The sequence below is a fragment of the Triticum aestivum genome, chromosome 4B (assembly GCF_018294505.1).
Source record: "Triticum aestivum cultivar Chinese Spring chromosome 4B, IWGSC CS RefSeq v2.1, whole genome shotgun sequence".
Taxonomy (NCBI): domain Eukaryota; kingdom Viridiplantae; phylum Streptophyta; class Magnoliopsida; order Poales; family Poaceae; genus Triticum; species Triticum aestivum.
In genome coordinates this window covers 607,845,721-607,861,011 of record NC_057804.1, presented here as the reverse complement: position 1 = coordinate 607,861,011, position 15,291 = coordinate 607,845,721, and the positions used below count along the sequence as shown (strand labels likewise).

The window sequence follows — 15,291 nt, the reverse complement described above, 5'->3', positions numbered from 1 at the left end:
CTGTTTGACACCCACGGGCTTCCAATGTAAGAAGATCTCATTTTACCCGGTCAAGTTAAACAAACCACACAAGAAAATGAAAACCAGAAAAAACCAACTTTCAGTGAACGGACAAAAGAAAAAAAGAAAATAAAAAAAAGCAACAGAAAACAAAACGAAGCAGCGAAAACCAACTTTCATCCTAGGCTTCATTATGCTGCTTCGGATAATGAAGCCTAGGATGAGTGGGCCATAATGAAGCCTAGGATGAGTGGGCCATAATAAAGTTGGTTTGTTTTCTGTCGGAAAACGAAAACAGAAAACAAAACAAAACTGGGCCGGCCCATCTGCGGGCCGCATAATGAAGCCTAGGATGAGTGGGCCATAATGAAGCTTAGGATAAGTGGGCCATAATGAAGCCTAGAATGAGTGGGCCATAATGAAGCCTGGGATGATGAGTGGGCCGAAGCGGTGAAGAAGCGTGCGTGTCTCTCGGAGACTTGTTTCTTGGCGTGGTCCATTACACTGCTTACACATGTCTGCTCTCTGCTACCAACTGTCGGCAAAGAGAGCCTGGCCGGAGCGAGAGACGGCACACACATCGCGGTCGCGGACGGCGGCAGCGGCGATGGGAAGCCCGCTGGGCGGCTGGCCGAGCCACAACCCGCACAACTTCAGCCAGCTCGTCCCGGCTGACCCCTCCGCCCAGCCCACGGTCAGTCAGCTCCCCTTCCCCTCCCTCCCTCCCTCTGCGTGGTCTCTTTGTCCTGCCCTGCCTCGTACCACACTGCTAGGGTATGCTCGAGTCGGAGGGCACCTGATTCCACAGGTTGCAGGTGCCGTGCTTGCTTGCACAAGTGACGAGTTCGTCGTCGGTGCCCAAAAGGGGACCGGAGTCGCGTCTGCTACCTGAGCCAGGCATTAGGAGTTTACTCGTACTGCGCCCGCGCGTGCGTCTCTGCTGGAATTGTGGTATACTAGATGGATAATGATTGTAGCTGTCTGTTGATTCAAGCCCAGCCGTCGAGCGATTGGATCATATTCAGAGGGATTTTGCAGAATGAATAGGCATTTAGGTTTAGGTCCCTTTTGGGCATGGTTATGGTGGTTGTTGCCATGTGTACTGTACTGCAAGTCATATGTTCAGTTGATGTGGTGCTAGCTTGCTAGGCATACTAGTTTCCTCTGTGGTTCTCTTCACAGTGACGTAGAATTCATCAGAAACAGAAAAGGCAGACCGGAAGGGCGAAAAAATGATGCTAACACTTATAATGTTGCAAGTGTATTAGTATTTGGTTGACACGGTGCTAATGCTGATCCTCACCGTTTGTGTTTGTTTCCCACCAGAATGTCACACCAACAACTTACATTGCAGCACATAGGACAGATCCACCTCCAAATCAAGGTATTCCCTGCCACATATTTATTCAACCAATGTCTCTGTGCTGTTTCTCACTTGTGCAATTTTACCCTGCCTGATTTCCCCATTAATTTTGCGGGTGATTGAATGTATGCTCCTTTGCACTGCGTCAAATTCTCTATATAATAGTACTCCCCATGGCAAAATAGGTTTCAGCAACTTATTGATCTGAACTAAAAGCTATGTAGGCAGATGGATGTCTTTTCTTTCAGGAGGGCATCATGTTTAGCCATGAGAGTCCATATTATGTTCCCAGTAATGTCGAAAGGGCGTGGATTGATTCTGCTAGGCCAAGCATTTCGCAGGATTTTTCCTAAATTTGGCTCTCCTTTTTTATGATGTTAGTTTGGCAATGGTGTTGGCAATGTCATGGGATCTGTGCTCAAGAAATTATGATGCTACATGTCCAGATGTGATATGTACTCAAGCACTTTTAATTCCCCATTGTCATGCCACATTAACTCCCATATGTTGTATCCATGGTACTACTCCCTCCGTCCTAAATATTTGTCTTTTTAGAGATTTCAAATGGACTACCACATACGGATGTATATAGACATATTTTAGAGTGTAGATTCACTCATTTTGCTCCGTACGTAGTCACTTGTTGAAATCTCTAGAAAGACAACTATTTAAGAACAGAGGGAGTATGTTCTGCATGTCCTACACAAATGGTGGCAATCTTATTTGCCCAATAGTGATTGAACACCGAATATGCTTATAGTGGTCATCACCCGTCATCAATTGAGCCCCTGGTCTGTAAGAATCAAGGTTAGTGCGGATAAGTGGTGATTACCAGTAAATAGCTATGGATGATAATTCAGTTAGACCTGTTTTAGCACTGTATAAGACTGAACTACTCACCTTGATTACCTAACTGGAGCTCAATTTATTTCCTCTAGTACCACAGTTTTTCATTCGAATGTCGACCTTGTCCAATATTAGGTCTTCATAAATGTTAAAGTCTCACTTTGAAAATATTATCTGTTCCATTGAGACATTTCAAGATTATGAAAGCATGCCCAATTATACCGAGCCATATTAGTAAGCTTCAAACCACTACATACTTTATTTTCATCTAAAATATCGTATCTTAATGGGATTGAGATTCGTGTCATAGTTGGCTATCGTTGTTGGTAATTGAACTTCTTGAGAAAACTCTGAAGTGCTTGCAATAATTAAATGTCACTGATTTACATGGTGTGGGTGGTTTGGAAGGAACGGTACTGCCGTGTCTTTCGTAACATGACCTGCAGCCTTTGGATGTGGTCATAATGATCCAAGAGGAGATAGTGCAGTGGCCATGGGCATATGCCTCCTCCCATGATCCCGGGCACAGTCGCAGGGACACCCTAGCGTGTTTGGGTTTTACCTTTTGCCCTTTATTATATTTCTTTACAGAGGGAGTACTTGGTTTAATTTCAATCCATAATGGCAGCGCACCTCCCTTTTCCTAAATCAAATAGTCCCAGGGATGTCGTGCATTTCATACAGGTCTGCAGGTTGCACTGATATGAATTCTTAGTCTACAAGTTAGCTTTTCTTTTGGGAGCATGAGGAGCAGGAAGATGAGATTTAGTTAAGAAATTCTTAAAGGGCCAGGACATAGCAGTGATGTCAGACTTGCATTCTTTACACCTTCAAGGTAGATTCTTTTAGGTTCCCTTCAAGTTGAATTCTTAGAGAACTCCTATTAAGAGTCCTTCGGCAAGGAGATATTGTAGCGCTCAGTCCTTGAGAGGAATTGCTTGAGTTAAGTGGAAGGGGCAAGCAGTTGCCTAATGATGAATCAAGAAAATAGGTGGGTTTTCGGTTCATAGGCTTATGGGCCATTTGTCTGGTCGTAATAAATTTACCAGGTGAGCTTGAATTATCAAAAATCCTGACATGTCGGCCCAGCTGGTCAGTGAAAACTTTTTTTAGATGATTTCATTGATTGAAACCAGAGTAAAACAGTCTTGTACAAAACAGACATCCAGTTGTAAACCCTCAAAGAAAGGTTTTACCAAAATCTAGAGACAGCAAGAAAGTAAAAGTTGTAAAACTCTAGCATGAAGGACACACTGAAAGATAAACACTGCAAATGAGAGAGGTGGTCATGGTCTATGCAAAGATCAGAGTGCCACCAGACGCGCAGCAACAAGAGCTGTTCTGGCCTTCTTCGCCAGCAGTTCACCTCCAGTGTGAGACAGGAGTCAGGATGGTTTGTTTTGTCCCCAGCTTGTCCTTCGATGGTGATGGAGACTCATGTCAGTGAAAACTTTATTGCGTACTCCTAGAACTCTACAAAGAAAGGTTAATTTAAATTAAAAAAACTATAGGATTGTTTTCCATTCAAAAATAGGATATTATGTGTGAAGAAGTTATTAGTTACTAGCATAGAGAAAAAACACAAGAACTAAAATCAGCTGAATAACACTGAACTTTGAAGTTTCAGAGTTGTGCTGCAACTTTTGGTTGACTGAAATGCACTGAACACTTAGTTCATTTGGCTAATTACAGGGATGGAGCTGCTTCCTTTTTTGCCAGCTTCTGCGTTATATTATTTCTTATGAACTTCTTGTGTGGCAAATTGTTCATCAGGCAGATAGATTTTCTACAAATCGCTAATGAAACTAACTGCTAGTTGTGCGTTGTGCATCTCTGGTTGAGTACATTAGTTTATACTCCCTCCATTTCTAAATACAAGTCTTTTTAGATATTTCAATACAGACTACATACGGATGTATATAGACAAATTTTAGAGTGTAGATTCACTCATTTTGCTCCGTGTGTAGTCCGTATTGGAATCTCTACAGACTTGTATAATTAGAAACGGAGGGAATACACATGTTCAAAAGTCAATTAATTTCCCATGGAGGCGCATCCATTCGCACCGGAACCGCTTTTCTATCACCATTTTTGTGGTAATTTTTGTACTGACCGGTGACCCCTGGAACTGCAGTGATCACGACGGAGCCCAGGAACATCCTGTTGAGGCATTTCTACCAGAACTCGGAGAACAAGGTGAGCTGACCAAGACCTTAAGGAAGAGCAGATAGACCAACAAGGAAACCAGTGTTGTCAACAGTGTGTTTGTTTGTTTGTTTATGTGTGCAGCCGAGGCCGAAGAGGGCCGCCCCGGAGAGTGCCTCCGTGCGCAACGGCAAGCAGGCGAGGAGCCCCGCCGAGGACGGAAGCCAGTCGAGCACGAGAAGCTGAACCAGGGCTGGTGTTCTTGTCTTGCGCCGCCGCCGTGGCATCTCTGAATCTCTGAATCTCCTCATATGTTTGATTTTGAGAAAGGTGTTTGCACGCATGCACGCATGCACTGCACATACATGTTGGCCAGGCCTAGTGCGGGGTGACACCGGCATGGCACCACTGCAGTCTCTTTCTCCTTTGTGTAGATAATAATAATGTGGCCGCACCAGCACACCAACATGTACTACTGTAGTAGCGCTTTTGTATAATATTTGGATGATTTCCCTCTTTTGGCGAATGAATAATTGATGTGATTATCGGTCGCTGAACCAGCTTTTCCGGAGGACACCGCCATCATTAGCCCCTGTACCATGATGATTTATCCCATGCATCTATCTCGTGCGTCCAATTGCATTACCAGCATCCTCAATCATTCGTGATGGCGCTTCCTAGTAGCACTTTTCGCCTTCTCTCCCATTAGAAGACGAGACGGCGACGCATCGTTTTGTTCCGCGTATTTATCTGTTTGTGAATGGCGGTACGGTCCGGGAGGGCGCGCGGGCGCGCGCTCCACCTAGGCAGACGGACAGCCGCGCGCGTGAACGGTGCTCCGTCGCCGTCAGACCACCCGGGAATCCAGCCAAGTAGCCAGCGTCAACGTGAGCCTCGGCCGACGGGCATGGCATGCCGCGAGCCGGACGCGAGTTAGAGCAACTCCAACGGGCCGACCCAAACGGACGGTGCATTTGTCCGACTTTTGTCCGTTTGGGTCAGCTGTCCGTCCGGCGTCCGCCGAGTTTTGCATTTGGGTCGGCAATGCGCCCAACGCGCCGACCCATTTCATGTCCGCATTCAACTTAAAAAAAAAACTCGCGGACGATCATGCTGGCATCATGCCAGCGCCGGCATACAAATGCCGGTTTTAGAAAATATCACCACAGTTCATGCTGGCGCACTCGCCAGCCAGCGGGCACATATGCCAGCACACAAAAAATGGTGGGACTTGAGTTTGACCACGCCATGCGGCTCCCGTGGTCATGCCGGCACATCTGCCGGCATACAAAAAAGATGGCACTCGCCGCCATAGATCACTCGTCGTCGAACTTGAGCATGTCGGCCTGCATCTTCTCGAATCACGGCCTCTTCCTTGGCGACACGATGTTGAGATCCACCTTCATGATCTCCCCCCCCCCCCTCCCCCCCCCCCCCCATCATCATGCTCGCGAGAGCCACTTCTTTCGCCTTGGTCTTGGCGTTGGCGGCCTCGATCTCTAGCATCTTGGCTTGCTTCTCCGCCTCTAACTCGAACATCTTGGCTTGCTTCTCAGTGTCCAGGTTGTAGAAATTATGAGATGATTGAATATTTGTGTTGTTGTATTGATCTGACCCTCGTAGAGGTATATATAGTAGTACAATATGAGGGAGAGAGACTTGGAGTAGAGGGCAAGTCGTACATAATTTAACCCTATTCTATCCCTAACTCCTAATCTCTAACTTAAACATAATTATACTTCCAACATTCCCCCTCAGTCGTAGCGGGAGTGAAGCGGACGATTACGACTGAATTTGAAGTCTTGCGCTTCTGTCGTCTTCTCCGCTGCGTCATCATCAACTACGTCTCTGATGGGTTGGCACCTAGGGCGGTGACTGCGTCCCCTTCTGGTGCCTCCCTTGACTCTCCTATATTCCCTCCCGCGGTCGGGAGTGGCGTGGACGCTGGTGACGACGCGGACGCTGTTGACTGGAGTTGTTGCTGATGTGTTGTTGCAGACCAAGCCATTAATGTCGATGTCGAGGTAGCCGATCATGGTGATGTAGCCGTAGTCGATGGTGTAGTCGTCGTCGATGATGAAGCCGCACAAAGCCGGAGGCACAAAAAAATGCGCAATGACGGAGCTGCAGACGTGGACAATGCACCTTGCGTATGTCAGAGGGTGCCGTCGGCGATGAGTCCACCGGTTTTGCCAAGACCGGAGGAAACCCATCGTGCACACATCGGTTTTGCCAGAACCATGTGGCCGTGTAGGGTTGTCACTGTAGTGACGACGTGTCGATGCAGTCGTGCCGTCGTGGATGACACGGACTATGTCGTCGTCGTGGTCGCGTCTTGCAGAAAAGTCTGTCAGAGGACGCTAGGTGTCCATCTTGTGGACAAGACAGCGGCGGTGTCTTGACGAAGATGCTGGTGAAGACCACGTTGATGAAGACCTTGGCGATGAAGTATCGGCGATGGTGTTGCAGCGGCGTGTCGACGGTAATGTGTCGCTTGAAGGCGTCCCTCGCGGCAACGAAGTGTCGATGCCGTGTCGTGCCGAAGAAGTCGATGAAGATTGCATCTCATTCCACACCGGCCTGGCGTGTGGATGATGCGGATGTCGCTTCTTGTGTATCTCGACGATGATCTTGACTCGTAGTCAGCTTGGTGTCGTGGTTCGTCCTGGTGCAGTTTACCTTGATGCAGTGTAGATCGGTCGGTGTAGTTGTTCGGCTTGATGTAAATGCCATGTCGGCGCGCAGGTGGCTGATGGAGTCAGCCTGGTGAAGATCGCGTCCGTGCACGTGCAGTGTAGTCGATGCAGATCGGGATCGCTCGGTGCAGTTTGCCGGCGCGTTACAGATCGTTGTTGGTGTAGTCTCAAAACAGAAGAAGTCGATGTAGAGACCATCCATGTACGATGGACCGGAGGCACGGCCGAGATCGGAGATCCGATCAATCGAAGCCGCCGGTGCTCCCAAATTCGTGGCTTCGTGCGTCTGTAGACGGGTACGCGTAGACGTGACCAAAGTTTCATCAGAGTGCATGCACATACCAGGGCTGCTGGTTGCTTCGAGTTTCGCCACATGGATGGTGATGGAGCCTGGAGTTGTGGTTGGTTCGGTGCGTATCAGCCGGGCAGAGATCGGGTTGGATCCGGCCACCGCTCCGAACGTGCCGTGCAGCCACGCGTTTGCTGTCGACGTACATCCGATCGCAGGGAGCCGAGTATCACCCTCCCGTGATCAGAGCGACGCGTCTTTGCTGGAGAAGATGGCTATGGCTGATCGGAGTGCCACCGGCTGGCCGTGTGTCGATGTAGATCCGCTAGAGGCGCACGACGATGGATCTCGCATTGATTATCACTGGATTTGAAGATCGTTGGTTTATTTTGTGGCTAAGAAAAATCAATCTACTACGAAATTTGGAAATTAAAAAATATCTAATCTATGGAACCGATTCAATCTTTGATCGATCAGGTGCCGCGCCCCCGGGGAGAGGAGATTAATCTTCCCGGGGGCGGCGTGCTGCGGAAGTGGTGGAAGGTCCTAGGATCTGCGTCGTTGGACAAACCGCTTTAATACCATGTAGAAATTATGAGATGATTGAATATTTGTGTTGTTGTATTGATCTGACCCTCGTAGAGGTATATATAGTAGTACAATATGAGGGAGAGAGACTTGGAGTAGAGGGCAAGTCGTACACAATTTAACCCTATTCTATCTCTAACTCCTAATCTCCAACTTAAACATAATTATACTTCTAACACAGGTCAAGCCTCCTCCTTTGGATCTCCATGAAAGCGCCCATTTGCTCCGCCTTGAAACGCCGGTGCTCCTCTTCCCTTGAGTCCTTCTTGTTGATCATGCCGTCCACGGTTGCGATCAAAGCGTTGGTGACCGCATCTCGCTTGTCCTCCTTCTTGGAGTTGGTCTTCCCCCGCGGCCGTGCCGGCTCGCCCTCCCCAACATCCTCCACGGCTTTCTTCCCCCCACGCGACATGAGTGTGACATATTGCGCCTTGAACTTCTCCTCGTCCTTGATGACCCGATTGCAATGGGAGAGGTTGAAGCACTTGCCATTGTGTTGCACCTTGAATGCCTCCAAAGCTTGAAATGCCTACAAAATGTCTCCATGCAAGCATATGGACAAGTGGTATGCAAATGAACACGCAAAGGATGAACTGTTCGGGCGTCATCGCCTTCTTTGGCTTGGTCGTGGTAGCCGTCTTGCACGGGGCACGAGGCTTACCTTTTCCAGCGGGGGCGGTGGCGCCGGACGAGGCGAGGGAGGCGAGGCCGGCGGCGACATCGAGATTCATTGCGTCGTCCATGGTTGGTTGGGGCGGGAGCGAGCGCATGCGGGTGGGAGTGTTTTTAGAGAAAATAGGGGGAAATGGTGGTGGCTGCCACCGACCGGCGGACCCGGGGAGAGGAGTAGGCGCGCGCGTGTCCGTTTTGTGTCCGTACGAACGCAAATCCGACTCAAAAATGGGTCGGGAATGGGTCGCCATGCGGACGCTAAGCGAACACGTGTCCGTTTGGGTCGGCGCGTTGGGCCGCCTTTTGTGTCCGCGCCGATCCAAAAAGACGGCGGCGGATGAAATGGGTCGCGCCATTGGAGTTGCTCTTGAAGAAGGACCGGGCCGCGTAGGTTAGCTGCCAGGCTCCACATCGTCCAGCCAGGTTCCATGTGGCGCTGCCGCCGTCGCCGTCGCCGTCGCCGGCGGAGGATCCAGCTCGTGCCAGTCCAGTCCGACGGACACCCTGGTCAGTCAGAGTGTCAGACTGATTGATTGATCCGGGGGGTCTGTCTCGGCCAGCTGCAGGGTTCAAGACGTACTGTACTGTACGCGTGGTCGCGTCGGCAGGTGCCAAGACGAGGGAGGGAGACGGGTGAAATTCTTCCATCTGGCGGCGCCAAGACGCCGGAGCGGCGTCCCCGCCATCGGCCACGCGGACGGGGTGGTGTCCAGTCCAGGCAGCTCCAACGGCAGAAAGAAATTACTCGACCCGTGCCAAATCGCTGGGCCAGTCAGGTCAGTCCCTGACTGACAGTCCAGCCAGCGTTGCCCTTCCATGTTTTGTTTCTGCCATCTCTTTTGTTTTCTTCTCTTCTCGACCCGGTCAGGTCAGTCACATCCCTCCAAGCCGTTTTCTTGGACGCTTCCGCCCCACACAATAATTGTATCCTCCGAGTGAACGCACATTTGCAGTGCTCGCCAGCTCAGCTCAGACACACAGCTTAGCTAGCCGTTGAAGAACCCAAGGGACTTGTCTCCTACTCCTACCGTTTTGAAATACAGATATACTACAAGCACTGTACGCGTACATGGTCAAAACCAACGCTCCTAACAAGCTGCCACTGCACGACGACGCAACACCAATCTCTGTCAGCCAGCGATTCAACCCTAATTAAACAAAACGCAAGAGCAAGTGATCATTCTTCCACGATCTACGAGTACAAAATAACAACATGATCAACTGCTGCTAGTGAGCCGTAAGTGAAAAAAAAAACTGACGATGTGATTGACCAGGAAGTCCCACCATATGCAACTGGACGGAAAAGGTAATAAAAGACGGACAAGGCGAAGCCGACAAGGGCCGGCCCGCCCAAATGCTGTTTCACTGAGCAGCCAGATGCGGTATAGTGGACGGCCAAAAAGAGCATTCGGCCAAACCAAACCAATGGCAATGGCGATGATGATAAACAACAATGGCTTTGTCAGCATCTTCATCGGGGAGAGAGAAAAGAAAAGTGAAAGAGAGTGTGCATGGTGCAAATGGCATGTGACCTCACGTGCATGCAGCCAGCAGCAAGCCACAACAACTCAGGTGGTGTTTGTTTCCAGGGACTTTTTGGTGCAGGGACTAGAAAAAGTCCCTACCAAACCAAACATGATGGGACTTTTTTGGGACTTTTTGCTAAAAGTCCTTAGAAGCACCTCCTTGAGAGTCTTTTTTAAAAAGTCCTAGGACTAGAGAAACAAACACCATCTCAACAAGGCATGCAGCATGATGAGTGCCTCATCTTCCAGTGCCAGGAATCATAAGGATCAAGGGCTACTAGATCAGCAGCAGAGGGCGCAAAAACAAAGCAACACTTGCAATTAGCTAGTGGGTTATCATTAAGACCGCTATGAGTGTCAGCTGGGACCAAGGAAAAGGCATGTTAGTCAGAGGTCAGAAGAACACCAGACCAGCAGCAGCCCACACTTGTGCGGTTCAACAAGTGAGTATATCAAAGAACTGTCATAGAACGATGCTCGCACATATAATACAATCAAGAGCAAGGAGGAGGGGGGTTGAGTTGGTTATAAGTATATCATAAGTACTATGAGATCCAATCAGGGGCCAAAAAATAATGCAATCACGACATGCTTGGTTAATGGTACCCGTACGTACGTACATTATCTAGCAAGGGGCAGTCCGATCCGCACAGACTCAGATCATGTCCCGGCGGTTCGGCAGCATCGTCGTCGTTGTGCCATTCCCATCATCATCGGTACCGTTGGTTCTCGCGCTTGCTCAGGCTCCCGTCCTCCATCGAGCTGGATCTGTCCGTCGTCGCATCCCTTCGGGGCTTCCTGTCCTGCACATTTCATTCATCGCGGTTGACAATGTGAGTGACTGAGCACTGATGTTGAGCGAATGAGAGATTATAGCAAGGCTGCTGAGATAGTAAGTAGGAAGGAACATACGTCGCGGGGGTTTAGGTCCTCCATCTCCAGCATGTGGATCACATGCCCCATTTTAGGCCGCTTATGGCCATCGGGGTCGACGCAGCGAAGGGCGACCAGAAGAGCCCGCTTCAGTGCTTTCGAGGAAGGCCTCTCGGGAAGCTTGGGGTCGACTACGTCCTCTGCTTTCCTCTCTGCCACCATGTTCTTCAGCCATTCGATCAAGTTCACCTGGAAAATACAAGAATTTAGCTTCATCGGGCCGCCTCCACAATTCTGAAAAGAAACTACCAAAAATGGGCAAAGAAAAAAAAAACTAACCTCTCCAGCTGACCTAGTATAATCTACAGGAGATCTACCAGTTATAATCTCCATCAAAAGAACGCCAAAGCTATACACATCGCTCCTCTCAGTTAACATCCCGGTGCTGGCGTATTCAGGCGCCACATAGCTGCAACATAAAACGAAAGGTTCGGTCATGACAAGATACAAACAACCTTTGCTGAATCACTGAGCACTAAAAGACTATTGACACTAACCCGAAAGTTCCCATAACACGGGTAGTAACGTAGCTTTCCTCCGAGCACAGCAGTTTCGCAAGCCCAAAATCCGATACTTTAGCATTCCACTGCTTGTCGATGAGAATATTGCTAGATTTGACGTCACGGTGGACAACCTTCGGTTCCAGCCCTTCGTGGAGATAGGCCAGCCTGGGCAAGCAAAATCGGGTGTCAGAGGCAAGCAATTTTCCTATCACATCCAGCTTTCAACAGAGCTGTTGAGGTTGTTTAAGCAAACCACTGGCAATATTACTTCCAGGCAAAGAATATAACAGCTAGAGTGCTTGCCAGTGCACATGATGCTTCAGTTCAGGCTTTGACCGCTAAACAGAACCACAATGTTCTATTCTATAAACATACGCAAGCTAAACAAAATATTAACAAATACTACTCCCTCCATCCGGAAATACTTGTCATCAAAATGAATAAAACAAGATGTATCTAGATGTATATTAGTTTTAGATACATCCTTTTTTGTCCATTTTGATGACAAGTATTTTCGGACGAGGGAGTACTACATTAGGGTGCTAGAGGGAGAACCTCAAACTATCTCCAACCGGGTGCTCTGTTTAAAATAAAGCTGGCAGCAGGAAAGCAAAGGGAAGGAGGCATGCAAGATAAGCACATGCCATGTCTCAGAAACTAAAGACCTTTTTCTCCTATTTAAATATGGGTATGAAATTCAAATTGTTTTCAGAAGTACTCCCTCCGTCCCATAATATAAGAGCGTTTTTTATACTAGCGTTTTTTATACTAGTGTAGTGTAAAAAACGCTCTTATATTGTAAAAAACACTCGTATATTATGGGACGGAGGGAGCAGAATGAAACGCTAGTACCATGATTTTTACATATCTGAGAAACATAGGTTGCAATCAGTTGTCTCTTTCTCTAACCTCTTAAAGAGGAATATGTGCATGTCAAGAAATACTCCCTCCGTCCGGAATTACTTGTCATCAAAATGAATGAAAATGGATGTATCTACAACTAAAATACATCTAGATACATCCATTTCAATGACAAGTATTTCCGGACGGAGGGAGTAGGTCCTAACAACTTCTGAGTGAAGCATCTGAATTCCTTGGGACAGAGAATCTCACCAGAACTCGGCTCCATCATCCTAACCGAGACGCATGTCTCGTAACAGAACAGGCCTAAACATGCCAGCTAGCACCCATGTCTTCTAAGAACTAAAATGCTCATGGCCTATATTTGGTTTATTTCTTCAGTCACACACAGTAACCACTGTATATACAGATGGTGCTAAACTATAGAATGAGGAAGATTATAGTCCAAGAAATAGCACTTGGCAAACCCACTTAGTAAGGTGAAATGACAGTGAAGAAGCATTACCCTTTAGCAGTTCCGATAATTATGTTCATCCTCATATCCCAAGTCAATGGGCTCTCCTCCCCAATCTCTCCATGAAGCCACTGATCAAGGTTGCCGTTGTCGACATACTCGTAGACAAGCATCCTGTCCAAATCCAACCACATTAGAAGAGAAATTCGGAAATTGATTCAGAAATTGAGCAAGACATTGCAATGCATTGTACCTGTAGGCACCCTCGACGCAGTAGCCGAGCAGCCTGACGAGGTTCTTGTGCCTGACACGGCCGATCGTTTCGACCTCCACCTTGAACTCCTTCTCGGCCTGGCCCCTGGTGGAAAAACAGGGAGGGAGAAATGGATATTTTTATCAGAGACATGGATATCAGAGTAGTAGTATGGGGTGAGAAATGGAACAGCGAATCGAGCCATAGAATTGTGTGCAGTATTTAAAATGAGCCACGGGAAACGAGAAGAATCGAATGCAGATGGGCACACAGAAAGAGAGTGAATGATGACAGTAATTTTAAATTTTTATTGAGCCCCACAATCCAACAGTTCATCAGCATAGCACAACAATTTCATGAAAAAAACTAGAACGAAATCATGGCAAAAGATTGGTATTTCTTCAGTGGGAAAGGCAGTAGATGGGTATCCATCCATCAAACTCGCACGATGCAGTTTGCTACCAAGATATTCGTTTCCCCCAAATCAAATAACTCCGGCCGATGGATTTGTTTCGATGAACGGACCAAAACACAGAAATTCGACCCTCAAGCGCTCACCGGAGCATCGAAACGTAGGAGATTTCTGTTCGATTCAAATCGAACAGTTCAAAGGAGGAAGAAGAGGCGGAAGCTTTCGAGACATGAGGTCACGAGGTTACCTATTATTGAGCAGATTCTTGACGGCAATGATGGTGGAATCTTGCAGCGTGCCTCTGTAAACAATCCCGTAGCCCCCCTCGCCGATCACATTCTCCTCGGCGAGCCCGTCGGTGGCCTCCTCGAGCTCCCGGAGCGTGAACCAGTGGCCCCACCCGAGGTGCGACACCTCCGGCCCCGCCGCGCCGCTGCCGGCGCTCCTCGGCGTGGCCAGGTCCCGCTCGCTCCCGCCGCTCGTGGTGGCCGACAGGCCGCTGGCCGCCGTCGAGCGCTTGGATCCCGCGGGCATCGCCGGGAGCTGCGCCCTCTGCTGCTGCAGCGTCTGCGCCTGCGCCTGCGGCGGCGGCGGCGGCTCCGCCTTGGCCATCTGCACCGCGGCGGGCTGCGGCAGCGGGGTCGGCGCCGGCTGCTGCTGCCGGCGCACGATCTCCTGGATGTCCTTGGCCGGCGTGGGCGCGTGGTGGTGCTGCAAGTGCTGCTGCTGCTGCTTGAGGGGCTTGGCGTCGGCGGGGTGGTAGAGATTGGCCGCGCGGCGGCCGCGGCGGCGGCGCGAGAGGCAGAGGAAGAGCAGCAGCAGCACGAGCACGATGGCGGCGCCGACGGCGATGCCCATGAGCACCCAGAGGCGGAGGCCGAAGACGGGCGTGCGCTGGGACAGCCACGTGTTGAGGTACCCCGCGCTCCACGGCGACGGCGACGCCGCCTGCTGCTGCTGCTGGCGCCGCGGCGCCTCCGACTGCAGCAGCAGCCTCCTCCCCGCTGCCACCGCCATCGCCACGGCTCTAGCTGCTGACGGCGGCGATGGTGATGATGGGACAGAGTCGCTTGGGAGGTTGGGATTCTTCTCCGGCCGCTTACATGCGCGTCTGACTCGACGGGAGATTGGTTCGGGAGGCAGGGGAGCGTCCGGCGTGGGTAGGCTTTGACGTGTGGGGTTAGCATTTTGTAGAGACGCAGGGTTCTGCCGTTACTGGTCAGCCTGTTGCGCTCGTTCAATGACACGTGGGCCCGGATAACTGTGGACCCAGAAGCAGTGAGGTCACTGTGGCGCTGTGGTGGGGCCAGAGGCAAGCCGGATATGGTTTTGGGATCGGTCTTTAAATGTGGGCGCCATGAGATGTATCTCATCTTTCTTTTGGAAAAGAATGTGTGAAAGCCAAGCCAAGCCATGGTGCCATTTTTATGGATTTATTTACTGGTTTTATTAATGTATACAGTTCAACTTTTGTCAAGGATTATTAGTGTATTAGTGCTAGTCAGCTAGTGTTATCGTGCAATCACCTTTTGAAACACTTCATTTTTGCCTAGTTGTCTATGTCTTTTGCTTTGTGAATCAAAGAGTGTGCTTTATCACCACTTGGATCAATATGGCGGTGGGATCTTTTGTTCTAAATAGGATTTGTGTTGGTTGGTGGTTGGGTGCCATACGTTCCAAAATGTTGCCATTGTTGATTTTTACTGGGAATAGAATGTTAAATGTAGCACTAGAAATGTGCTAGGGTGTC

At 49.3% G+C, this 15,291-nt stretch overlaps 2 protein-coding genes across 2 annotated transcripts; one reads left to right on the top strand and one right to left on the bottom strand.

Annotated features, from left to right (window-relative positions):
• The first annotated feature begins 494 nt into the window (after positions 1 to 494).
• On the top strand, positions 495 to 4,925 carry LOC123093538 (DET1- and DDB1-associated protein 1). The gene is made up of 4 exons (XM_044515523.1): positions 495 to 694; positions 1,327 to 1,384; positions 4,344 to 4,405; positions 4,499 to 4,925. The coding sequence occupies exons 1-4, from the start codon at positions 515 to 517 to the stop codon at positions 4,598 to 4,600; spliced, it is 402 nt and encodes a 133-aa protein (XP_044371458.1). The 5' UTR covers positions 495 to 514; the 3' UTR covers positions 4,601 to 4,925.
• Positions 4,926 to 10,573: 5,648 nt separating this feature from the next.
• Positions 10,574 to 14,710, bottom strand: LOC123093537 (probable serine/threonine-protein kinase At1g01540). Its single transcript, XM_044515522.1, has 7 exons — positions 13,789 to 14,710; positions 13,130 to 13,234; positions 12,928 to 13,050; positions 11,556 to 11,726; positions 11,338 to 11,467; positions 11,038 to 11,247; positions 10,574 to 10,928 (listed from the first exon to the last, which is right to left on the bottom strand). Exons 1-7 carry the CDS (start codon positions 14,556 to 14,558, stop codon positions 10,836 to 10,838), a joined length of 1,602 nt encoding a protein of 533 aa, XP_044371457.1. The 5' UTR covers positions 14,559 to 14,710; the 3' UTR covers positions 10,574 to 10,835.
• Between the last annotated feature and the right edge of the window lie 581 nt (positions 14,711 to 15,291).

Coding starts and splice junctions, on each gene's coding strand:
- LOC123093538 (XM_044515523.1), top strand. CDS start 515: ATGTCTGCTCTCTGCTACCAACTGTCGGCAAAGAGAGCCTGGCCGGAG. Junction 695..1,326: donor ACCCCTCCGCCCAGCCCACG/GTCAGTCAGCTC, acceptor GTTTCCCACCAG/AATGTCACACCAACAACTTA. Junction 1,385..4,343: donor AGATCCACCTCCAAATCAAG/GTATTCCCTGCC, acceptor CTGGAACTGCAG/TGATCACGACGGAGCCCAGG.
- LOC123093537 (XM_044515522.1), bottom strand. CDS start 14,558: ATGGCGGTGGCAGCGGGGAGGAGGCTGCTGCTGCAGTCGGAGGCGCCG. Junction 11,727..12,927: donor ATTATCGGAACTGCTAAAGG/GTAATGCTTCTT, acceptor TTGCTTGCCCAG/GCTGGCCTATCTCCACGAAG. Junction 11,248..11,337: donor ATACTAGGTCAGCTGGAGAG/GTTAGTTTTTTT, acceptor TGTATTTTCCAG/GTGAACTTGATCGAATGGCT.